At 47.4% G+C, this 26,071-nt stretch overlaps 2 protein-coding genes across 2 annotated transcripts; both read right to left on the reverse strand.

The window, feature by feature from the left end:
• Positions 1 to 298: 298 nt before the first annotated feature.
• On the reverse strand, positions 299 to 1,605 carry CIMAP1A (ciliary microtubule associated protein 1A; the record flags this gene model as incomplete). Its single annotated transcript, XM_029085823.1, has 4 exons — positions 1,500 to 1,605; positions 851 to 1,051; positions 548 to 643; positions 299 to 426 (listed from the first exon to the last, which is right to left on the reverse strand). Coding segments are annotated over exons 1-4 (531 nt in total), but the record flags the coding sequence as incomplete, so codon positions are not given.
• A 9,416-nt stretch (positions 1,606 to 11,021) lies between these two features.
• INCENP (inner centromere protein) lies at positions 11,022 to 25,804 on the reverse strand (the record flags this gene model as incomplete). The annotated part of the gene is made up of 15 exons (XM_010171418.1): positions 11,022 to 11,236; positions 11,984 to 12,143; positions 13,306 to 13,419; positions 14,922 to 15,009; positions 15,306 to 15,478; positions 16,030 to 16,152; positions 16,929 to 17,049; positions 17,429 to 17,538; positions 19,349 to 19,483; positions 19,567 to 19,684; positions 19,986 to 20,037; positions 20,596 to 20,674; positions 22,945 to 22,978; positions 23,120 to 23,171; positions 25,038 to 25,804. Coding segments are annotated over 15 exons (2,341 nt in total), but the record flags the coding sequence as incomplete, so codon positions are not given.
• Positions 25,805 to 26,071: the final 267 nt, after the last annotated feature.

A 26,071-nucleotide genomic window follows, 5' to 3' on the forward strand; every position in this document is an offset into this window, starting at 1 on the left:
ACGCGGCAGCTCCCGCTCCTCAGCAGAGAGGCCGCTTGCCCAGAGAGGGGAGGTTCCTGTCAGTGCCGACGGGCTTTGCCCCACCAGAGCTGTTGATGTTGGGAGCGAGGGGCTGCAGGTGTGGGCACAGCCGTCCCTCTCCCGGGGCTGACAGCCAGAGAGCCCGGGCACCCGTGGCTCCTTGGCTTTTGCTGCTGGTGCAGAGAAGTGTGTGTTCCGAGAGGCTGCAGCGGGCACCAGAGCCCTTCAGCCCCGAGGAGAGCAGCTGAGCTTCAGAGAGGAGAGGAGCATTGCTCACCTTGGCCAGGTCTTCAGAAAAGCCATTGCTCTTACTCTTCCCTCGCAGGGAATAGCAGGGGCTGGCGCGGGTGTAGACAGTGTTTGGTCCCACCAGCCTGGGCAGGGTGTAAGTGCCAGGACCTGGAAGGGGAACGGGAAGAGAGTGTGTGAGAGTCCTGTGGGGAGAGGAGCAGGAAGGACGTCCCTCCCCACGCCTCTGTCTTCTGCCACATGTGGCTCATGGGCAGCTCCGCGCCGCGTTCCCCCCCGTGGTCGGCTCTGACCTCCTTGAGCCGGCACCCCAGGGACGGTGCTGGCGCGCGTTTGTAGAGGAGCTTGTTGGTGTTGTCGGTGTCATAGTCACCTGGGGCAGGGGAGAGTGGAGAAAAGCAGTGAACCTGGGGGTTTTTCCTCAAGCCAAAGAGGAAGGTCAGGAGGAGGTTTGTTTTCTTTCTGTCTGGGAGCCTCTGAAGCCTCTTCAGGGCTGAGCTGGTGGTTTTGAAGCCCAGTAGCAGAGGGCAACAACACGGCTTGTCTCGCTGGGAAGAAGCGGTGGAGAAACGGTACTCACTTGGTCCAGGGGTGACCTCAGTCTTTGTCTTGGGACGGCCACAGATTGGCTGTGCTGGAGCCACATACTTCCCAGTCCTGGTGATGGAGGCCTGGATATAATAACAAGGACCCGGAGTGCAGTTTTCTGCGAGGGAACGTTTGGACCCTTGAAGGCTGTAGGCAGGAGCTTTGGCTTTGCTGGGATGGTGATCCAGGTAACCTGGGAAGGAAAGGCTGTGACAGGACACCTGCCTGCAGCTGCATCACTACAGGTAGTTTCTACGTGAAGTAGTTGGAGTTGCCAGCCTCAAGAAATTCCCTTCCTGTGGTACTTTTATCTCCCAGAATGATAGTGGAAGAGGAGATGATGAAGGAGGAGAAGGAGAAGATAAAGAGGAGGAGGAGGAGAAAAGGATGAGTTGGGAGCAGCAAGTTGGTAGCAAAGACACAGAACAAGCTTCCTCCTGTGTCCTCAGGGTTACGGCCCCGCTAAGGCCCCTCCGTGCTCAGCAGAGTCGGGCAGCTCCTTCCCAGGGCTTTGCCACGTGCAGCCTGAGCCTTTGCCACAACCAAGAGCACAGGGGCTTGAAGTGAAGGGGACCGGAGCTGTGGCTGCTTGTCCCCTGGAGGCACTTGGATGTGGCGTTCCCTCGCAATGGGGTTTTTACCTGTTGCCCCGGGGATGGAATACTTGGGTCCTGGGTTGCTAAACTGGGCCATGATAGGTCCACGTGGGCGGTGAGGTCTCCATGTCCCCACCCAGGGTCCATCCATGGTGAAGGTGCCTACAAAGACAACAGGGAGAGCAGGAGAGTTGCTGAGGGGCTTCCGGAGAGAGGTTGGGGTGAAACCTCCCCGGGAGGAGCAGCGACGCTTCACCTTTCTCCACCTCGGCCATGGGGCTGGGTGCGAGTGAGCTTGTCGGCTGCGGCAGCTCTGGGTTGCAGAGCACGGCGAGGGCACGTGGCGAGGACACGCGGCGAGGACACGCTGCGAGGGCACGTGGCGAGGGCAAGGACAGGCGGTGAAGGCGAGGACAGGCGGTGAAGGCGAGGACAGGCAGCGAGGGCGAGCGCAGGCAGCGAGGGCTGGAGAGGTTGTGGCATCAGTTGCCCGGGAGCTTTAGGAAAAGGCGCATTGTGACATCATGGGGGTCCTGGTGTCATATGTGTTCTCGTGTCTTCCAGCTGGTGGGGAGCTGGGGACATCCATCTTGCAGGGCTCTGCAACAAGGAGAGAGCTGCTGGGATGTGTGTGTTTAATCCCGGAGCCGTACGCTCCTGGGCTGTGGGGATCGTACAATAAATGTGGATGGACATTGGAACACCTGGAATTGCTGCTTCGTGTCTTATTTTCTAGCTGACCCTTGATGTCCGTTTTTTCCCTGGGGGAAGCCAGCTGGGCCTGGTGTCAGAGGCAGAATTTGCTGCTGGGGGGTCTCGGTTCGTGAGGTTTAGGTTTTTTTCTCTATGGTGCCACTTTTGTGAGTTTGTCCTGACAAATCAAGGTGAGAGAGACCTTTCCCCAGGTGACACTGGGCAGACTCTCCTGTGTGGGTGTCCTGGGCCATGCCAGAAGAGCTGGGTGCTCGCTGCAGATGGGGACTGTTTTCAGATTTCCCCCCCGAAAAGCCACATGCCCCGTTTTCCACAGGTTTCTGGTATGGATAAGGATTGTGAGCGGCACAGGAGGGTTTCTGTGCTGAGCCTGGCTGGGACGCAGCCGGGACCGCTGCCCCGAGCAGACCGAAGGGCCACCATGGGCTGTACCAGAGGCTTTGGTGATTCCCTCAGGTCATTCAGAATGAAGTTGCTGACCCATGTGTGTGTCTGTGTCTGTTTCTGTGTTTGTTGTGGGTGAGTCTGTATATATAACAATGCTGGTGTTTAGACTTTGTCAAAACAAACAGCATCTTCTTCTAACAATAAGGAGAAAAAAAGACCCTTATTTCTAAAAACAGATGTCAGAAATAATTATAAAACATCATCTGAATTTTATTTAGAACTTAAAGAAATAAGATCTAAGATAGGCTGGAAGGTGACAGGCGTCGTACTCGGCACACAGAGCTTAGAAAAACAGCTGCCAGCGTCCAATTTTCTCCATTTTCTATAGATGTTGTTTTCCCAAAGGCTTTGGATATGAGGAACTGGAAGTCATGGGGAAGTGTTGGCAGCAGCTGGGTCAAATATTTTGTCAATTTAAGCCTCTGCCCGAACAAGTTTCTGAAACAGAAAGTGAGAGCAGTGAATGTAGCATCCCAAAACACAGAGCTGCGGAGCTGAGCCGGCCTTACCTACGACTGAGCCACGGACCGAGCTCGTGACCTCTGGCAGAACTCGCCCGAGGACAAAGGCTCCGTCTCCCACCGGCCGGTGCTCACCGGGTCGGTACGTCGTGAGTTCGTGTGCGATCACTAACAAAGAGCAAGTGTCACACGTGCCAGAGTCTTTCTTGCTGTTACCTGGAAGTTTTCCTTCATCTTGGCTCTGTTCCTAAAAACACACCTGCATGAAGCAGGTGCTTCTTCCACAGGGGGAGTTGGCATCTCCATAAATTCTGGCCAACAAGAAAAATCCCTGTATTTGTCGTGGAGCCCATCCTTTGTTTACCGAGCTCTCACAGCCCTTGGGAGCTTTGTGCTGGTTATAACCAAACCTGCGGCCAAGGGATGCTTAAGTGAAAGTATTTGGTGCTCTTTGTCCAGAGGCTGGTACGAGGCTGCACAGTTCCCGACACTGATGACAACAAAAGGAATGAATTACCAGCAGATTGACGAGGGCCCTCACGTGCTCCGAGGGAAGCTCATCAATACATTCCTTTAACGCAGTCAAAGCAGCTCTAGTCAAATCATCAACTTCATAATGAGAAATCGGCCCGGTGTGCAGCTCTTCAGCAGAGCCTTCAAGAAGTGTCTGAAGAAAACTGGGGACGATCTCGTGAGCAGAGCCAGCTCCTGGAGTACGAGAGACAAAGCCGAGTGTGATAAACAAACCTTCCACTTGCTCAGGTTCAGCCTGAGCAGAAGTTCAGTGAATTCAGGGTTATAAAATAAATATTAAAAATTCAAAACAATATTTTTTTAATCGGCAAAACTTACCAAGGGAGCTGCAGAGCACCATGGTGATGAGAAGAGCAACAGTCACCTTCACGGTAGGGCATGGCATTTTCTGTTTGTTGTGTGTTAAGCTGTGAAGGCCAGCGAGCGTCCTTTGCCACCGCACGCAAAGACCTGGCCTATATATGTGGGGAATTACGCAACGCAGCGGGAGGAGTGGGCCCAGCGGGTCACGCAGCTGCGCTAAAATTGGGTCCAGGTCACGCTTGTTTATGGAGTGGACAGATGAAAAATGTGGGTGACCTCTGCTTTCACCAGCTGCTGCCGTGGGACCCGGAACAGCGCACGTGGTGCTGCGTTAGCGAGAGTTCGCGCTGACATTGCGATGGGACGTGGGGGGTTTGGAGCTCGGCGCGGGGGGCGAGGCTGCTCCATCCCTGCAAGGTGCAGAACTGCAAAGTCAACAGCCAACACACCGCATCAGGCTGTTCATCCGGGGTGCTCTCAAGCTCATTTATTGCAGCCTCTGATCTGATTTCATGCAGAAATGCTGCTACTTCTTTTGCATCATTCTTCTTTTGTTGCTTTCCCCGCTTCTCTTCTGTAACTCCAGTTCTGCAGGGATTAATGTGGCTTCTTAAGTATCATGATCTGTGGCCCAGAAATATATAAAAGAGTAGGCTGATGCATGAATGAAAATAACCACACATTAAAAAAGAACATCTCTAATAGCTGCTTCCCTGCAGCTTTCCAGCTGCTCCCAGCCAAGCGTGCGCAGCTGAGGGACGGAGAAATTGCCTCTGTGAACTCCGAACTGGCAGCTGAATCAGAGGTTGATAATCTTTGGAACAACACCACAGTGTCACACCTCACCTTAAAAAGGCAAAGCATGTTTTTAAGGTAAAAATGAAAGGCCTGTTGGCCAGCGGAAGCAACACTGAGCACACGTGGCTGGTTCTTGAGTCACAGATCTCACTCTGCTAGCTGGCAGCCAGGCGGGCTCCTTATCCTTTCCTGCTTTTGTACTCTTCCCCTCAGTGCTGGCTCTGTTTGCTTTGGGTTATTTTTCCAATTTAAATTAGGAGACCAAAGGCTTCTCTGGTTTGTGCTCCAGCACGTCTAGATGACAGTCAGCAATTCTCAGGGTACAGAAAACTCCTTCACCAGGTTTTGAGGATGTCCACAAAAACAAGCGAGCAAAGTGCGGTTTGGGACAGGGATGCATGGAATTTCTTGGCAGAGGATTCCAGAGAAGGAGAGAGGGGTTTTACTTTCCTATTTGCTTAGAAAATGGGTTCTGTTTAGCTGGGAGCCAGCTGTGATGTTTAGCAAGCAGAGCCTGGCAGGAACCGTCAGACTGCATATGGCAGGACCACAGGAGAGCTGCAAGAACTGTGCTGGGAGCTCCAAGGGATCTGATTAGCTGCTCGGCTTCATTTTCCTTCTTTATTCACCATGCTTTAAAAGAAAGAAGCAGTTGGCTGTTGACACAATAAGGAAGTGGCCCAGGCAGGGACATGGCGCCACACAGTCCCCCACCCAGCCCGGATCTTTGGGGGTCCAGCCACCCGAGAGCACAATGACGAGCGTTGCAGGATCCCCAGGACAAGGCTCAGTCCACGGTTTGTCCTGTGGCTGTTCAGTCTCTAAGCTGCGAGTTTAAGGAATTCAGTGTGAAAAGCTCCAGGGAGGTTTTACCACCAGCTGTCCTGGCAGGAGCTTGTCCTGGTTTTTGCATCCCTGGAGCTGATCCCACTGGGAGTGAACAAGGATGCTTCTGAAAATGAGGTATTTTGTTCATGTTCTTCTGGTCTGAAACAAAGATTGTCTCTAATTCTGTTCTAAAAGAGTATTAATTTCAGATTTGCCTCAATTAGTGGCAAGCAGCTTAACAAGGTCTGTGATGAAGGGGAGGGGAGCACATCCTTTCATGGCGTACACATCCCATCATTATCTTTGTGCCACTAAACACCCCGTTCCCAGTGCAGGGACACACCAGCGCTGCGGGACGGTGCCACCGCGCTCAGCCTGCCTGTCGCAACACGTGAAGGGAGGGTGCCGAGCTCTTTCAGGGGTGCCTGGTGACAGGGGGCACATCTGGAACACAGGAAGTTCCCTGCAGCACAGGCTGGAGAAAATGCTGGAGACGCTCTGTAACCACATCCCCAGGGATTTATTTTCGTTTCTAGGAATCCTTCCCGCTCCTGCTCTGTGGAAGGGTCCCTGGAAATAAAGCTCTTGTGTTCAGTGACAGCACCGAGGATGCTGGGAGAGGGGCACAACTCCAAACTGAGCCCAGGAAGGGGTTTATTCCCACAACAGTGAGGCCATTTTGAGCACAGCTGATCCTCATGCACTATTCCACACTTCCTGTGATTCCACAACCACGTAACCTGTCCGGGAGGGGAAGCACACACACCAATAGCCCTTCTCCCTCCCTCCCTAAGGAGGATTTCTGGCAGCGTTACCCATCTGATTATCACTTTGTTAAGCTAAACTTAATTTTTTTTAATTTACTTTTATTTCTTATTTTGTTTCCAGGTGCACACAACTTGTACTCTTTTGCAACCATTTTGTCTGTTGTTTTCTGGCATCCTGCAGGTTATTCATCATCCACAGCTCCCAGGCTGCAAGACACTAGTCCTGGGTACAAAGGCTGTGGGTCTGAGGCTTCATCCAGAAGGTAACTCTGAAGCCACATCCCTCCATGAGATGAACTCATAACTTCACCTTCCTACAGGACACAAAGACCCACAACTGTTTTATAAATGAGCATTTGAGGCTAAAGGCATGCAGAAAAAGGCTTTACAGACATGGTGTTCTCAAGGCAAGCAGCAGCAGAATCTGGCTTGACCTGCCACTGAGGGATTGTTCCTTTGTTTGCTGTTCCAGGATCCGGTGTTTTGTGCAGAGCAAACAAGTGCCTCAGAGCAGAGGCAGCCACCTGGACTCAGAGGCAGCAGCAGGTGATGTGGAGAAAATGCTCTTGGCATTTGGAAATGGGAAGTTCGGAGCAGAAATTAGAACTGATTTCACCAGGACACGCAGTTTCTCCCCACTGTCACTCCAATGGGGGGAGATGACAGACTCACCTTCAGATCTTCATGGAGAGTCCTCTCCCAAATCTCTGCCAACCCCTTTGAGGGATGCAGCCCCTGATCCAGGCCCATGGCACTGCTCTTTGCCCAAGGTCTGCGTGCTTCGCCTCAGCTTTACACCCAGACAGCTTCTAGGGTGGCCCATTTTGTTCAAACCTTCCTGCTCTTGGCCTGTTTCCCATCACAGCTGCAATCTCGCCACGTTTCTGGTGGTTTAGTGCCAAAGCAAGTCCCAGGCTACCTTGGACAGGGCTGATCTCCTTGGACAGAGCCAGATCCTCCAAGGAAGGGCTGAGAAAGGCGTTATGCAGCAAGAACAGTTGCAGAACACCTCACACACTAGATTTAATGCCAAAGGATACTCAGATGTTTAACATCGTACAGGGAATGCCAGAGTCATGTGTAGATGTGCAGAGGTAACAGGAACCACACTGCAGTGAGGCTTTGTCTGGGATGCCAAGCTCTTACACTTAAAAGCTATTTTTAATAGCTTTATTTGCTTGAAACTAGTTTGGTTTTTTTTTCTTTTTTTCTAGATTTTCAGCGCCTCTGAACCCAAATAGCATTGGGATCCCACCTGAAAACAAACCTGGAAGAAACACTTTGAAATGTCACTCCTGAGGATGTGCTGAGAGGTCCTGCTTCACATTCCTAGTCCTGATCACACACTGCTGAGGAGACATGGTAAGAAAAGTCCCCATCTTCCTTGTTTAAATTGTTCTAAACAAAGCTGAACCACGACAGCGTAGCTTAGAGGGGCCAGCTGCTTTATCTACACACCTGGTTTGCAAGATGCCGTCCCACTCCGCTTACGTTCAGGATGAGTCTGAAGCATTTGACAGAAGCAAAAATCACAGGTAATTTTGTTGCGATCGGTTGTATAAAATAAGGGTGAAATGGCTCAGAATTGGCACTGTGAGCGTTTGCTTTGAGGGCAGAATCGGCCTCACCATTGCAAGTAACAGCTCTTGGCAAAATCCCGGTGCTGGATTTTACCATTGTTACTAAGCTTCAGTGGGCCTGGAAGGCTGGACGTGGCTTTGCTCTTGGCCCAGATTCTGCCATCTCGACCTTTTGTTTGTCTGTTTGTGTTCCTTTTTCACAAGGTATCCAATGCTCGTCATGATTAAAGAGACAATATTAACCACTCCCCAGCCCTCTTTAGTTTTTTGGACTTGTCAGTAACTTGCAATGAACCGGTAGGTACTGGAAATGATTCCAGTATCCCAAGGGCACTTACATTCCTGAGAGCCTAGGAGGTCCAGGGTGAGGTCAGATTGTTTCTCAGGAAGAAACATCTTTGTTTTCACTTGTTCTTTCTTGGAGCAGTTTTAGGTTTGAGACCTCAACTAACTTTAAAGGATCACAAGTTTACCACGTGGTAGCGATCCCATTTTTCTGTTTGTTATCATTTGGCTCCAGTTATTTTTTTGTGACTCCAGGGAAACTGTATCAGTCTAGAAAAGACAATATATTGGGAAATACTGTTTTATGGCTGCCCTGTTTCTCGGTATCTGCTGGGCACCAGCTGCTGTGACAGGTTAGGTGGATCTCGCCATTCTGTCACCTGTGCTTTCATCACATTTTCTGTAAGTCAGAACAGGCAACAGAATACAAGAGCTGATCAGACCTGGGGGTGGAATTATCTCTGCATGCAACCAGGAATCTGCCCTGCACAACAGCAACAGAACTGGGGTTTTATGGTGAAGACTGTCTGCTCAGGAGTGAAAAATCTGCCAGTGGAACATTCACTGAAATTCAGCTCACAGGCAGGACAGGACTCTCCTTGAGAGCCGTTCCCCAGCTCAGGGTCAGGCACCGACCTCCAGCCAGACCCTTCCAGAAAGCACGTGCACCTGGAGCTCAGGAAGGGCTGTCCGGACAAGGAGGAATAAATGTTAAAAGAAATACCTGAAATCAAGAGTGAAAATATCTTAAGATCTTGAGGTTGTAATTTCCTGTGATTTCCACTTGTGGTTTTGTGTGTGGGTTTAAACACCAGGGCTCTGGTTACACACTGTGGCTGAAGTTCTCGCTCCACCTGCTGGCAGCGACTCTGAATATTTTCTGAAGTTACCCAAGTAGTGAATTACAGGGAGGTGGGTTGGTTCAAGATGAATTCAAGTCATGTATTCCTTAGCAAAGATTTCTGGGAATATGTCATCATGCCAAACTTTCCCTCTTCCAATCTCCAGAAACAAAAGAAGTAAAACTAGTCAGCAAGTCCTGCAGGGTTACCAAAGCACAAATATTTCCCACTGCAGCAGGAGTTATGAGGTTCTTCCTGGACAGAACTTTCCCATCTTAAGGAAACAGCGCAAAAAGCAACTCAAAAGGACAGATCCCAAAATACTGTAATTTTGCTCGTAAAAGCCATGATGGCCCAGAAGAGAAGCCCAGAGGAGATGATTTAACCACTTTTATCAAACTGTCAGACATTCAAAATAGCATTCAGCTTCAAAGTTTTTGCCATTTCAGCCAGCTTTCGTACAAAAAGGTTACGGTCGTTCTAAGATACAAAACTCAATCTACAGAGCATCTATCGAAGTACAATCGTCTCGCAGATACAAACATGGATCAATAGCATAGCATCGAGCAGTCAATGGATTTAAATATAAAACCCCACATCATTTCAAAGACATTTGCTTGCAAACAGTTCATTAACTACATGCACAAGGAAAGATAAAAGTCTCCTTACACATTGTACAATCTCCGTACAGTGCTGGGTTTGGTTTTTTAAGAACCGAGTGGTAGGTACACAGAAACAGCGTTCTTCAGTCTTCTGCTCACTGAAATTGCAGCCATGAACACTCACCCATCTTTAGAACAAATCAAGCCACAAGAAAAAGAGGAATCTGAGGTAAGATCCACATAGGTTGCCTAATTTGCAGAAGACAAGACTTCCACAACAACCTACAGAGACCAATGTAACTGTTTCCCTTAAAATCTTCCAGTAATTCTGTTCTCCTGAGACCTCTACTCTCCATAGAGGAGCTTGTTGCAGAGAAACACAAGTGTCTGGTGTAAAAGAATGACTAAAACACCAAGTGCTCTTCAAACTGAAATTCTGAGCTAATATTTTGCCGTTAACAGTCCATTTGACACTGTCTCATTGAACATGAAGTGCAAAACAGGCCTAGAAATAAAACCAGCTCTGATGCTGAACAAATGAAACAGCCAGGGGGAGAAAAGAGAAAGACAGAGATTAAGGTTCAACTCATTCTTTCAATCCAATCTATGCCGCAGACATGGAACTTAAACTAGGGAAACAAAACCCTATCAGAACCTTTGTACAGTTTCTCTTAACGAAGCCTAGAACTACAAAGCCTGCTTACACTGCTCCGGGTGCTCCTGGAGACCCGGTTACACGGAGGGCCATGTCTCCCTCCAACAGCTGAAGAAAGGTCAATAAAACCCTCAGGGTGTTTCAGCCTGAGCTGTGGTAACATCACTACCAATCCAGCTTGTGCACATCATTGCACTTGGTGTGGGCATGAAGTTATTGCTGAAAAATGACACAATGGAATCGCTGGGCAATTCAAAGGAGATTATGGAGACCACACCTGCTAATATCTTGCTTCTGGAGAACACCTATAGAGCATATTTGGACTTCACCCAAGATGTGTGCAGTGGTCCTTAGCTGTACACGTTCTCTGGCTCCAGCCGTGAGGCGGGCAGGGACAGACACAGCGTTCGTCTGCTGCTGGCAGCTACTGCCAGGGCTGCTTGGCTGAAGAGGGGAGGGTCATACAGCTTTAGGTGATGCACTCCCAAGACCTAAAGGTCTAAATCTTTACCATCTTAAAGATAAGGGTGAATGGAGATGCATCCTTCCGAGACAGCATCTCCCAAGAGCTTGCTGTTGTGCCTAACAGTGAGAAAATAAGCCCTGAAAACTGAAAATGCAAGAGGCCCAGTAAGAGCTGACATTTATTCAATGCTAATACCTAAAGATTTACAGATACAGTGACTCTTTTCTCACCTAGAGAGACAGAAATGCACACCCACCGCTCCACAAGAAACAGCCACTGCCCACCTCAGTACTTCTTAAGGCTGCAGGGCAGAGCCAGACCCGATTTGGCAGCTGGGAAGGGCGGGGAGCTCCACACCGCAGAGCTCGTGCGCTTGAAGTAGCGCGGTTTGCTTTTGTAAAAGATGTCCTCCAGCTTGGGGCTCGCGATCACCCCAAAGAGCGCGTCAGTGTTGGGAGGGTTGTAGTACTGGTGGATTACAGCTTGGCTAAGCTGATTCCCTGCAGAAACAAAAGATTACATTTTCATTAATTTTTTTAATTGAAATTGCTGCGCAGGCTGTTTGTACACAACGTGTCCCTGCTCTCCTCATCCCTAATCACACCGAGAGCACAAATGGGAGAAATCCTGCAGCATCGGATGTATTAAAGCACCCTGCTTAAGCCTACAGATTCATTGTAGATCACTTGGAGGGCAAATATTGCATGTACTGAATTCTGTCCCAGAACTAGAGTAAGTTTGCAAGAGGCAAGGCTTCTCAGTTTTTCTTCCTACTGATACCGTTATTTTCCCCACAGCTTCTTGGCTCCCCTGGGATAGGGGGAATACGAAATCACAGAACTGAGTATTTCAAAACCAGAACAACAGCTGGTCTGAAACCTGGTCCATGACATCTGGCATTGCTTTGCTTTTTAAAGCCAAATCATTGTCAGGCAGGCTCAAGGCCAGAGCACTAGTTCATAATTATTCCTTTCACAGTGCCAAAGTGACACTAGCAGCTCTGTTAATGCAGTTTAAAAGAGAATTTGTTCCCCAGCATTGTGGCAAGAAGATTCCCAAGTGGTAGAGGAGCCCCTGACTCAGCACTCCAGCCATGCTACTGGAGATGAGGACTTTTAACTACTGTGCACAAGTAGGAGGAACTGCACAAAATCTTACACCAGGTCTTACTATCCATTGGAGCAAAGCTGCAGCGGGGTTTGCTGGGGGATGTCAGGCCAGATATCAATCAACCTGCTGACACATACCAGTGGCCCGAGCAGGGATGGGCTTGCGAGGTTGGCTTTCGTCATCAGTAGAGTCATCGCTGTTCAGATCCAAGCCATAGTTGTTTGGATTTATCGTGGGGACCTTTGGCTCTTTCGGGCCCTGTGGAGTCATCTGGTATGAACTGCAGGCAGGTGAATTCTACAAGACAAACATGTTCCACAGGCGTTAGATGCAGCGGCGCTTCCGAGCTGCACCGGGACACTCGTGCATTAGAATAGCTCAATATTCCACTTCCTGTTTATTGCATCACTGCACAACCTGAAATCTGGCAGCTCTAAAGTCAACCCAAGTTCTAAAGTTTTGACCCAATTATGACTTTGCATGGCCTTCTCCTGTTTAATTAGGCTGCTTAATTAGCTACATATGACATGAATAAGCCAGCAATAGATGCATTTAATATACACACAGCAGTTCCGTTTAATCCAAGCAAGGCTTAGATGGAGTTGTTACATCCTCAAAACCAGAGCCGAGTCACGCGCTCTAAATACTCTGCAACCAAACTTCTGGGCTTGTTTAGTAACATTAAACTATTACCACATAGAGAATATGCATGTCACAGCTCAAGACAAACTGTATTGTAATTTTTATGGGGACAGCATGACTGAGAAATGCAAGAGATGAAGAAAAACTTAAAACTGCAAATGTCACCAACCATGAAACACGTTTCTAGAGAGGTGGAAACAGATTTTCCTCCCCATAAGGGGCTGCCTACATGGCTTTGTGTCCATTAACGTGAACTCATATTTCACTGTTGCTGCATTTCAAGATTAAAATACATAACTTTGCAAGGACAGAAATCCATATATTTGTGTTCAATGTCCAAGACACAGACGTTCACCTACAGGTTTTTCTCAAGCTCCAACAGTAGCGAGGCCCAACTGCCACACTATTCCACAGACTCTGCTGCCATCCTGTGGCTGCTTCCAACTTGGAAGTCAAAGAACATTATTTCAGCCTCTCTTTTGCTGTGAGGTTCATCCAGTATTGAAAGAGGAGCAGCTTCAAAAGGCAAGGCAACTTTAACAGCCACTGCCTTATCCTGACAGCAAGAAAACCCTGGCAAATACTTGCTGCTTCCTTTCCCTCCTTTTCACTCCCCAAAAGTCATTTAAATACTCAAAGCCACAAGGAGTCAACCTCAGATAACCAGGGGAAAAAAGTTTACAGAATCCCTTCATTATTGAAAGGGAATATAAAAAGCAGAGGGTAAAACTGCCCATTGAAACAGCACGTCAGTGCTGGAATCAAAGTTCTCTGACGTCATCCCTTAAAGAAATTTCACCAGAGAGAGCAGAATTACCTCTTGTTTTTCTAGGTGCTGTGTTTGGGCTACATCTTTAGTGTTTTGCTCCTCTAGCAGTTTCTCCTCTTCTTGCTCCTGCTTCTTCGTCTCTGCTAGCCTCTGCTCTTCCTGCTGGCAAGCCGACGTCACAAGTGAATTAATCTTATCAACTAAGCTACACTCTTAATACAGGGATGATTTTTTTGATATGCAAAAAATAAATATCTAAGCATCTAACTGCAAGTCTTTGTTGCTTGTGATGCTAAAGAGCCCTTTGGACACAGTGCAGACAGTGAACAAATGCAATGCAACAGCTTGAGCTTTCCTCAAAGTGGCACAATCAAATTAACCTTCCCATTTGGGAGCATTAGCTGCCTTCCTCTGACAATGAGATGACCTCATGCTTTGAAAAACCTGCTACTGAGTTTATCTTCAGGATATAAACATTAGAAACCAGCTGACCATCTGCAGATGGAAGAGTTTATGCTACTGATCCTAGCCTCCTTTTAGACTAATAAATAGTATTTTTAGAGGCCAAGTCATCCCATTGTACAGCAACTGTCCCAAACGGGTCAAAAGAATCTCACCCCCTGAATGAAAAACTGAATCTAAAGGAAATCAAGAGGGTGATAACTCAACCAATAGGCATCTAAAATCCAGTGAAACAAATCCCACCCACCCTGAGCGGCAGGACTAGTTGTACACGCGTCTACCACCAGCCAACCGAGGGTGAGGGGCTGGCTGGGCACACAGGGATCCCACCAAGGAATTCACTTCATGAAGGCAGCTGGACAACTTGCTGTCAGAGTGCTAACACCACAGCTCTGCTAAGTGGAGTGACAATTATTTCAGGCAAATGCTGCACAATTTCCAATCAACTATTCCAGCCTTCTGTTCTTTCTCACAAATTGTCTTGAAAGTGCAAGTTGTCCCAGATCTCACATAAACCAAAAAGCAGCAGTCCAAATAGCAAAGGGTTTGCTGCCAATTCCCGGCAATTACTGTGTGCAAATCCTTCTGAAGGGATATTCCAACCTGAGAAACACTGAGACTTTAACGCTGCTCCAGTGAAAATGCATGCTGTGAGCTCAGTGAAAACCTGAGCCTATCCAGCTGCACTTGCTTCATTCAAACAGCAAGGACTGCCAAAGCATCAGAAGTTCCCTCTTGAACACCACAAGCAAAGCCACCTGCTTGGTTAAGCTGTGCTGGCATGACCCTTGCAGAAAGTAACCTGACCAAGTCTACAACCTGTACTTGTGGTTCTGCTGAAGGTGGCACACATGGGAAATAGAGATGTCGCTTCTGAAAAGTCTGGGATTAATTACTGTTTGATATCAAGAGAGGTACAGATACCCCTGGGTACAGAAAGGGGGAAAGTCAAAAACCTCACTTCAATGTGTGTGTTATCTGTCCTTTCTTCTTGTGCTGCTGCCATCTACAGAGGGTGAGCACAGCTTCTGAACGGACAGAGAACAGACTCGAGGTAAAAGCACCTTTGGTGGGCTCAAGGTCAGAAGTGCAGCAACTCACTCATCGGGGCTCCTGATGGCTTCACAGCTCAGCTGCTCCTAACAGTAACAGCTGCTGAAGTCAGATCCATGTGGCTCTACCCATCTACCAGAAGTACTTACTTCTTTATCTTCTGTCTCCTTGTAGAGCTCTTTAGCAGCCAACACTTCTTTCTGCAGGTGAGCAGCCTTCTGCTGCTGCTCACGTAGCCTGAGAACCAAAGCAACAGAGATCATTACTCTCAGAACTACGTGGGGGTACCCTCCCATCCAGTGCCTGCTGCAAACCCCTCTTTTTCTCACAGCCTGTCAGGGCACTCCCCACCATACTTCCTACATTAAAGACCAGAATTTCTTCTTGGCAGCCCAGTACCCCTGACGGTCCAGAGTTGCGCTGACAGCACAAAGTAGCTCTTCACTGCTTGAGCCTTTCACTAGAGCCCTCTGTTCCTGCTTCTTTTCAAAGACCCAGTACAGAATTTAGCACATAAATAGATATTGTCTTACTTTTCTGCCTGGATCCTCTCCTGCTCCTTCTTCCTCTCCAGCTCTCTCTCTGCAGCCAGCTGTTTCTCTCTCTCCTGTTCTGCCTGCCTCTGCTCCGCAATCTTCCTGGCACGTTCCTGCTCCTCTTCTTTCCTCTTCTGTATTAGCTCTTTGTGCCGACGTTCCTCCTCCTCCTGGTAAGCCCAACAAGGCAATTACTCACCTTACATCGTACAGTAAAAGGCTCCAGAATAAAGGAGCAGGAACATCTTATTTGACCCACGTCTCTAGCATCTATCAACACACAGCAGGGAAACAACTCAGGGCTAAAGTCCCAGTGCTCTCGGGGTAGGGGCACCATCTCTCCAGCTATTTCAATGCTGGCCTTTCCCTGCCCACACTGTACCCCAAAGGGCCACCACGCTCCGGATCTCAGACAGACAGGTTTAACCGAGAGACTGTAACACTTGCCAATCCACAAATTAAGGTCTTTACAAAGAATCTGTCCAGAACTGCGGAAGAAACGTGGGTCACAACCACCACTAAGAGCTCACAGTATATTGCCAGAGGAAGCAGGAAGCACAACACCCTGGAGAGCTTTAAGGACAAAGCCTCTCTGCCACAGGAATTTTCTCTCAGTTGGTTCGTGTGAGTACTCCCACTGGACTCCTTGCTTACAAAGACTGTGGCAGATTGCAGCCACTCTAACTGCTCACAGGAGGAGAGGGTAGGCTCCAGCACAGACCTGCTGCAGTGCTTTTTGTCTTCTGGCCTCTTCATCATGCCTGCGCCGGGCCTCTGCTTCTTCCATTTTCCTGGCAGCTGCCTTCTTTTTTATCTTCTCTTCTGCCAACCTTTCTTCCCGCACCTAAGACACACACGTCAATAGCTGAATACCTAAGTCTCAGGTGGGACAGTTCTCTGTGCACATGAAATATCACAGCAGTAAATCTCAAAGATGCAGAGCTCCCACCCTCTCATGGGGCTAAAGGTTCCTTTTTTGCCACCAGGAGCCAATGGAACCTGTGCTTTATTTTAAAAAGGTAATATTTAGGGAAATTACTTTCTCTTACATCTCCACAGGAAGAGCTGATCCTATTCTGGTATTTATATGTCTAATACCACAAAAGCCATCAGAATATATTCTGAGAACCATGAAATAAGAAAAGCAGATGGAGATAATTACAGCAGACAAATGACTGCTATGGTCATGTGTGCAAATTGTCTGAAAGGCTCAGATACAAGAAAGAGTCTGGAGGAAATAAGTTTTATTTTCACCTCTTCATCTATTAGTCAGATGGGAGAACAACTTCAAGCAGATAAAGCCTCAGGGTCATTAGGCTGGCTTTATCTACCCAAAGTTCTTCTCTCATCTGACTAACAGAGCCTTAATAAAGCCAATTTAGACTGATAATTCCGGAAAATAAGGGTTGCCATTTGCTGTAACCAAGAAAAATGCAGTGGCTCAGAACCAGCAAGTTTCTGGAAAGATCTTTATTCAACCTTTTTCCAGTTTATTCTCTAAATATCAGCAGCCTCAGTTCCTCTCTTTCTGGAAAGCACACTCGTGGCATCATCTACCTCAATAGATTATTTATTTTCCAAAAAAAAAAAAAACAAACCCATAGGTATGCTGGGCCTTACCTTCTCAGTCTTCTCATCAAACAGAGCTATCTTCTGCTCAATACGCCTTTTCCTCTCTTCCTCTATCTGCTCTGCCCGTTCCCGAGCTTGCAACACTTTGCGCAGGCGCTCCTCCCGCTTCCTACAGGACACAGCCCAACTTCATCATTGTAGTCCAGCTAGATGAGTTCCTTCCAACTCAGATACAACAGACACAGCTCTTGGACAGCAGGAAATTCAATGAACCAAATACACCATTCGTTTAAACATTAGCAAAATATTTAGGCTCTACCTGAGACAGAGGACTTATGAAAAGCTGAAGCAGCAGTGAGCTAGGATAGTTAACTTTTTATTAGCATTCTAGACAGGTACTATGAGAACAAATGCTGTCTTTGCAGTGTGAGAGCAAGCCAGCAAGAATTATTGCTGCATGTATGGACTCTGCAAGATAAAAGACCTCGGTATAGGGACCTACAGGTGCAGGGAGAACAGCTCCAGACAAGGCATAAAGCAATACTCACAGCCTTGCCTCTTCTAGCCGCCGTTTCTTTTCTTCCTCCAGTTTTTGTTTTCTCAGCTGCTCAGCTTCTTGCTTTTTCCTCAGAGTCTCTAGCTTCTGTCTCTCCTTTTCCTGAGGTGGATTGAAATGTGATTATACCCACCCTGCCAGGGCTTCTGTCTACCTCAATTTGCTCAGGTTAATTAAGGGTCCAGAAGTAACATCAAGGAACTGCAGCCAGAACCAAAGGATGGTAAGGAGACTGACACAGAGCTGTCATGGATGTTTGGGAACAGATGTGATGGAAAACAAGGCTGTTAATCTTGAAATTAACAAGCAAGAGCAGAAGCTGGGAAGTTGAAACAGAAGCATCAGCTCCTGAAGTCCAGGCAGCTTCTGCAGAGATAGCAGACAGACAGCACTGGAACTTATTTTGGTAAAAAGAACCAAAAAGGCAGCGCTACTGCTTGGCAATGACACTGCCTTCCTGCAGCGAGTGCAGGGACAGACAGTGCTCTAGGAAACACCCTGCTTCAAACTCAGAGCTCCCACTGGCATCTCTGCTTCCCACAAAGCTTTATCTCATGGTAAACCACCACCATTTGCAGTGCTCACAGCCTGTTTCAAGCACACAGTCAGCCCCGTACGTCATCTAGACAGAAACGCCGGGCATTTGTCCCGTTTTCCAAACGGTCCAGCTAACTCAGCCCAAGTACTGTCAATTAAAGAGCAAGATCCCACCGTCACCAGTCACAGCAAATCGATTGAGTCAAACTAATTTAATGCCAGATCTGATACTACAGATGCCTAATTACAACAGGCCTGGTCTTAGTACAAACTCATTGATAAGCAGGCAAAATATTCCAGTGATTATCTTATGCTAGGGTCCAATGGTTTGTGTTATTAGTATCCAAACTGGCTAGTTTAAAACTAATTATTCTATCTTATCACTCTGGTGCTATTTAGTTATGTTTAGCCCCAACAAGGAAAAAGTCCTGAGAGGAAGTTGCCCACCCTGCAAGGAAACCTAAAACATAACATTCAGCAAACTGACAGCAACAAAGGATGCACTAGTCAGGAAGTTCTTCCCATATCAGCTCCTTTGCCAATACAGACACCAACGTCAGCAGGAGCACCAGTGAGACTGAAGCTCGAATCCTTCACTGCTTCCTGATGGCAGACTCCCATCTGCTGGAGCACAGCAAGACTCTGCACAGTACAACTGTGACAGCTTTAAGCAAAACAAAGAAGCTCTGATATTAGGCGGCCAGATAAAAGCTAGATGCAGGAAAACCAGTTTCTGCAGCATGCCCTCCTCTCCCTCCCCAACTCTCCTGCAAGTGAAAACAAGCCCTAGAAGTACCTTATTTTGCAGGCAAGTTGTTGGGTATTAGAAGTATCAGCAACCTGTGCTTTGCACGCCAGCTTCTAGCATGTCCCTGGGTACATCCCTGAAGCTACACCCTTGTACTTGTCTGACACTGTCAGAGCTAGTCTGGAACAGGGACTACAGCACAGTGATTGAAACCTGCTTTTCCTTGAACACTGACTTCTCTTCCCAGTTCAATACAAAATCTAAATGCAGATCAGGTAAGAGCAAAGGCTGCCCATCAGTATTCCTACTGCAAGTCCAGCCTATGCAATTAAATGATCATGATGTAGGATCAAATTGCCCTGTGCAAGCAGAACACAGGGAAAACCAACTCCCCTTGGAAATCTAGAACCAGATCTCAAATCCCATCTACCAAAACAACTACCCTGTTTGGGTACAGGTGCTTCCTCTGTGATGCTGTCAAGTTCACTGTGGTAGTGCTTAGGTACAGGCATCTGCCTGCAAACTTCTTAGTTTAATATGGGTTGAAAAGATTCTTTCACATCTGTGTTTTAACTTAGACACTCCTCAGACCATCACGTACTAGCTTACAACAGAGTCTTCTCTTACCTTGGGATCAGACTGGAGAGGAGTGTTGTATCTGATAAAAGATTTTATGACTCCATTTCTCCCCACAGAGCTTGGTGTCATGAGGAGCTGGTTCTTCTGCACAGTGTGCAAAAACGTTTTAAAAGGACGAACAACCTACGAGAGGAATACCAGAAGTTACCCTTAGGAGCGTAAGAAACGGCTCTTGGTGAAGTACATCAGGGTGACAAGGATCTTACTTTGCTGGCTGGAAAGGTGGGGGATGGAGTCTTCCTTCTCGGAGGAGAAAGCCCTCCATCTGCTGCTTGCTGACTGTCATAGCGATCATCCACAGCTCTCTTGTAACTGGGCTTTCTCCTGTCAGAAAAATACAGTCCATCATACATGGCAAATCCTCCTGATTGTCTCAAAGTCAGGGTTAAAAAAAGGTCATAAAACTATCCTTGCTGAAAAGATATTTGTGTATGCACAGGTAGCTAGCCAATAAAAAAATTATAATATGATAGAAGATACAAATTAAATCCTCTTTTCATAGAGGCAGAGAAAACTTATTGCAGAAGTTTCATAGTCACAAAACATTTGAGTGTTGAACCTGCTTTGAACTGGACTTACAGATCTCCAGAGGCACCTTCCAACCAAAATGATTCTATGAACATACCTGGCACTCTGGGGTGGTTCCTGGGTCTCCACATTCTTATTTAAGTTGCTTTCTGAATGAAAATATAGTTACACAATTAGCTCTAGTAGAAAAAAAAATCCCTTCAACACAGATTTGAAACCAGACAACAGATTTAGCAGCTCACTAAATAGCAAAAAAAACCTGCCATGAATTATGCACAGCAGGACCTTGCTTCCTTTCAGCAAGCAACCACACAGCGCCATTCAAACCTAGAAATACAAATTAAAGCAAAGCTGTCTAAAGTCATCTGTGGTGTGAGGCTGGCACCAGTATTGCCATTGTGTTCTGCAGTTACAGAGCAACTGCTTGCTTCAGAAATGGGGTTCAGCCAGGCCTCCCATAACCTGGAGAACACTCATCCCTCCATCTTCATTACATCTATTTCCATGTGCTTCCCAGGGTGGAAAATAACCCCAGCACCAAATTTCCTAACTGCTAATTTCCTGAAAAAAATCCTTGCTTGTCAAAAACTATATTAGTCTTTCAAACTGGGCTCTCAAATTAATTATCCAATCTTTCAAACTTCCCAGTCAGCCTCCCAAAGTGATGACTTTTAAAAATTCTGCAACAAAAATCCTCTGGAAGCTACCGTTGCTGCTCGTCTCCTGGGGCTCTTCGTTTCTGCTGACTGTTTGCGAGCGAAGCGACATTCGCGGACTCTGGGGATTCTGTAGGAAAAGCACATGGGTTTCAGCACAATTCTCACAGAAACAGTCAATTACTGTTTCAAATCATGATGTCATTCTGACGAGGATGCTGCCTGCAATATTAGCAGAGAATGCAAAACCGCACGCATGGTGCAACGTATTGGTACCAGTACCCAGAGTGAAGCCCTAACCTCCAGCTGCGAAAATACCTCAGGACACAAGGTGGTAAATTCCTTGATGTCGTGTCATCACTAGAAGCACAGACACGGACAGAACACAAGTATCTGCAATGAGGGACGCACTGCTTAAACTGAACAAACTCATCAACTATTAAGGACAAAGCATTTCAAGTTGGAAATCTGTTAGTGCTTGCTGGACTTCTGGCAGAGTGTGGCAGCACTCATTTTACTTAGCGGTGATGAATGGACCAACAGGGAGACAGCAAAAACAAACAGCCCATTTCCTTGATGCATCTGTTTGTTATGGATGCAACATGCACGGCTGTTTGCTGCCTCTGCACTTACACCGACAGAAAATTATTTCTGTTGTGATAATGGGTTTATATGCCCATGAGAGCAAGCAATGGCTTTTGAAATCCCCACTCTGTTAGCAACGTGAGCATTAGTTCCGTTCCCAAACCCATGCTGGCAGCGTGTAGGCTGGCAGACACAAAGGATTGGGGAAGAAAAAAGAAGTATGGAGACGTTATCCTCCCCAAATGCTCCTGTAGGGTCCTCTCCTAAGGCAAGGTGTTGGAAGCAGCTTGTAGCTCAACAGAATGACATGTATTAATTAATTTGAGCTCAGGCCTGAGAAGAATTTGACCTTTAATGTATCAGCATGCAGACAGGTACTGTCTTTATATGTTCCTATAGACAAAGATATTCTCTGGTTTGAGAAGGCTGCCAAGTCACCGCATTTTCACGCTGCTCACAGCTCCGGAGGGAAGTCTCTGGCAGAAACTGACCATGTTTGGTTTGCTGAGAAAACTGCTGATGGACAGAGAGATAGACAGGGTAAGGCAACCCGGTGAGACAGGCTGAGAACGGGACAGGCTACAAGCTCCCACTCCCAACAGCAGTGGTACAGAAAGAAAAAGTGAGGATCAAGGATGGATCAAATACTCTGCATGGGCTAGACTGGAGTTATAACTTCACCAGGGTACAGAAACAAGAGATACAAGTCCTCTATTCAAAGATTAGCAAAGCACTGTTCATTTTTCTCTTCTCCCCATTTTCCCTTTAAGCTTTTCTACAATTGTAACTCAAGCAAGCTAAAAATTCAGAGGCACTAGAAAAACTGAGTTTATCTGAATGTTTGCAGAATTCCTGACAAGCACAGCCATAAAAGCATGCACGAGCCTGTCCTTGCCTATAGAAGTGCTTAAAGCCACAGAGCTCCACTCCATTAATTCAGTTGTTGCTTACTGAAAATTATTCTGGACAAAACACTGACATAATCCTGGGATTTCTTCCTCAAAGGCAGCAACAATTGTAGAGGGATACGTTTTGACCTGAATGATATTTCCAAATTTCTGTGGTTGTCTTAAGACAAACTGACAAGCTTTGAATAACCTGAAGGACTAACAAAAAGGTCAAAAGAAGCTTTAAAAATACAGAAGTAGTAATAGTGTACAAACTGTCCAACTGAAAACAACTTCCCTGAAAGATAATAAGGTTATTTATCTGTATAGATTCAGGATTGAATTTTCATATAACTGATCTCTAGCAAGAGGCTAAGAAGCAAAAGCCTGAAAGCAGGAATCAACTCTGAATGCCAGCGATACCAAGGCCGGTGTCCAGCACTGGTGTGCTTCAGTCCATCATTTACATTTAAATGTATTTATGCAAAATGACAGAGAATGCTATTTTCTAGTGAAAGCTAGCCTTGGTTTTGAAAGCACCTGAGATTGTAACTCTGTACTGACAGAACACCTCTACCTGCATCTAAACCAGGCTTTGGGTCACACGTGTTCATTTTCCAAACTAAACTGTACTGGGTTTTGTTCTGTCGATTTTGGAACATTGGGATTAAAATGGACTCGACCATCTCAGAGTTTCTTCAGCCCGTGTATCAGAACGGGGGAGGCTATGGATGGGCTCGTGCACGTACACGAGCCGAGTGCTCCGTGCCTTCTTTATTCAAGTGCCACGCAGCAGGCTGACCGAGCCCGGCGATCAGCAGCCAGAGCTCCCTAATGCCCCAATAACCAATGAGAGGTGGATTCAATACTTTTTGCTTAAAAATCCATACAAACAGAAATGCTTTTAATCTCTCTGTTCAAATCTTACCATCTTGGAAGGGGTACAAGGTTCAGGAAGAGGCCTAGAAAAGAAAAAAGGCAGTCATGTTTAGTAACATCAAGAAAATTGGGAAACTGGTGCATTTTATACCAGGAATGGCACTGTAAAAAAAATCCTTCAAGCAGGATATTAAGGATAAAGAAATATCTTAAAGTAGTCTCACCCAGTTTTGAGAACTGTTTCTTCACCTTCTGGCATCTCTCCAGAGCTGGAGGCTGCAGGGAAAGAAAAAAATGCCAGAGCTGTAACATACAGGTGCCGGCCAAGGCTCTTGGTAGGCGTGAAGTTCTCTCCAGACTGTTGTGGAGGCCTCTGCTCTGCCTCCTGGGGTGCTGCCTGCAACCCAAAGCGTGCTGCTGCAAGTAAGGGTGGCTGAGTGTACCCAAAGTAGCACTAGAGAAAACACTGCCTGCAATTTTAATACAAGAAAACAGACATTTTCAATTATAGATGAGCTCAAAGTGCTGTTCAATGAGCTTACATTAAGAGCGACTATGTTTGGGCTTAGACTCATTTTGCAGGGCCATATCCAGATATTAACAGCAGTTAAACCCAGCATTATTTACAGTCAGAGAGCTGCTTCCTGCTAAGCGATCCAGCTGGCTCCATGGTAGCTAGCTTTTAAGTACCAGCACAGCCGGAAACTGCTGTTAATAATTAAGAAGGCGACGCAGCTTCATCCCGAGTGGAGCACACAGGGGCAGACTGCACAGTCAGAGCGTGCAAGCACAGTGTCTGCTCCCACACTGCCACTGTGGATGGCGTGGAGGGGAGCAAACACACACCTGCTGCACCCGTGTCCAGTGCAGGATCTGCTCAGCAGAGATGTGGCTGACACACTCTGCAGTCAATTAACATGCTCTGGGTATTCAAGCATTAACAGGCTCAACTGGAGCTGCCCACGTCTCAGTTCCTCTCTCACACCTGGAAGTTTTGACTAGGCAGAGGAAGAATTGTGGCAAGCAGTGCAGAGGGAAGAAATAAAGCCTTCCTTAAACCTCCCAGGTAATCCAGATCTGGACAATACAGACTGATCATTTAAACTGGGTAGATAAAGCTACTTCAGCGCCTCTTCAAAATTACAGAGGAAAAGACTTTCCTACAGTTTCCATTTTTACTGAGGGAACCCTCAACACTCTGCTTAGAAGCTTCCACAGCCACTCCACACTGGCCTGTTAACAGCACAGGAAACCCTGTACTGGGAACTGCAGTGCTCTGGGGCTGGAAAAACATCCAACTGGAACAGTTACACTGGTATGGAAAAAACCCACTAAAGCGCTTCTCCAAATATATCCTCCTACAGAAAATGGGGGGGTGACTCTTCAAGAAAAGTCAGTTGCATTCAGCAAAAATCCCTGACAGCTGGAGCACTGCAGCTGAGCACCTAACAGTGATGTGACTGCAGCTGCGTTAGTCCTCCCTTCAAACAAGGAAATACACTGTGCAAACCAGCAGTCTCTCCTCAACATCAGAGTGCGTGGAGAAGGTTCACCTGCATCTCCTGCACTTCAGCAGCCAGTTACCAGTCCACCATTTACTGGCCACTTCTTTCCCTCAGCTTGATTTAAATCAGTTTGTCATTCACCAAAACCTGCCTCTGTTGCAAGCTGTAAAGGTTTGGAAGACTTAATAAATTTACAAAGTTCTGCTTTAAAATTCCCAAAAGAGAAGCTCTAGAACTAGCAGCCAGGTTCTGTTTAAAGAGCAGTGACTTTGTGATAGCCACCTCACTTACCAGAAAACAGACAGGCCTTTGTGACAACCCATAACCCTCCTGAGCAGCTGCCACCACAGAAACTCAGAAGACATAAGACTGTTCTCCCAGTTGATTTACAAGGCTGGATTCACAGGCCATGAACTCACACAGTTACCTGGGTTTCTCTACTCATAAGGTCTCTAGAAAGGCAGGTAGAACCCCCAGGCTTCACTGCAGCTTCTCTAGCCTGGGCAGATCAGCTGCTGCACCCACACTGAAGAATTAGCCCCATAACATTGTTTTCCTTCAGCAGTGAAAAGCAGCAGATCAACAAAAAGAGCAGGAAAGGTGCCAAGCAAACCCATCTGGTGACACTCAAACTCACCATCCATGTGACTGGAGGACACGGATGACTTGTGAGCTGTCTTCCTCTTGACCATCGTCCTGGTGATCGATTTCCGGATCATACTTTCCCTCTTGCTGGCCAGTGAGTATTTCTCTGCCAAGGAGGTTCTGCGAGTCATGGAAGTTTTACCCATCAGGCTTCTGCGCACCGAGCGACGGCTCAGCCTGGCGCCTGTCGGAGTCCCTGGGCTCTCCCTCATGCGCTGGGAAGGCTCCTTATCAGGCCCCTCTTGTACCTGAGCAGAATCATCTGCCTCCTCCAGCCCAGGCTCTTCGCTTAGAATGACTGTGGTATTAGCTGCCTTTGCTGTCTTCAGCTTAGACGCAACCTGCTTTGCCTCGGGGGTACGAGGCACCATCGGCTCAGGGGTCGCCGGCACAGGCGGCGATTTGGCAACCTGGCTTTTCTCTGGAGAACCATCCTCTGAGCTCAAGAGGATGGTTGAGGAGAGCTGCTCTGCTGGCTTAGACGCGCTCTTCTGGAGGTGCAGCTCAGCACTAACGCGACTGCTGACATCAATTTCTACTAAGGGAACCTTCCCTTCTGCTGGCTGGACAGGAAGGGCCTCGGGAAGGATCTCTGAGCTTTTAGCAGATGTCGCAGCCTGGGATCTTGTCACACGCTGAGGTGGAGAGACTTGTTTGGCCTCAGCCCTGATTAGTTCCAGGTTTTCCTTATTTCGGAGTCGTTGAGAATACCGCACAGAGGGAATCTGTTTGAGACTGCTAGTCCTCCTCCTGGATAATCTAACAACAGAAACAGCGCGTTAGACCGGCCCTGGATCCGGAACAGAGCAGAACTCCTATGGAAACAGCCCTGGCAGGGCCCTGACTGAAAACACAGACACAGAAATAACAGTGTGTCCATGTCCCTGTGTGTGAGGTCCTGTGGGACAGCTCGCTGCAGCTCAAACCAACACCCGGGACGAGCCCCTCTGAGAGCTCAACACACACAGAGCCACAGAGAACGGCTAGAGCAGAACCACCCAGTCGCTTGGGTTGGAAAAGACCTTC

Source organism: Antrostomus carolinensis, unplaced genomic scaffold, assembly GCF_000700745.2.
Source record: "Antrostomus carolinensis isolate BGI_N321 unplaced genomic scaffold, ASM70074v2 scaffold36197, whole genome shotgun sequence".
Taxonomy (NCBI): domain Eukaryota; kingdom Metazoa; phylum Chordata; class Aves; order Caprimulgiformes; family Caprimulgidae; genus Antrostomus; species Antrostomus carolinensis.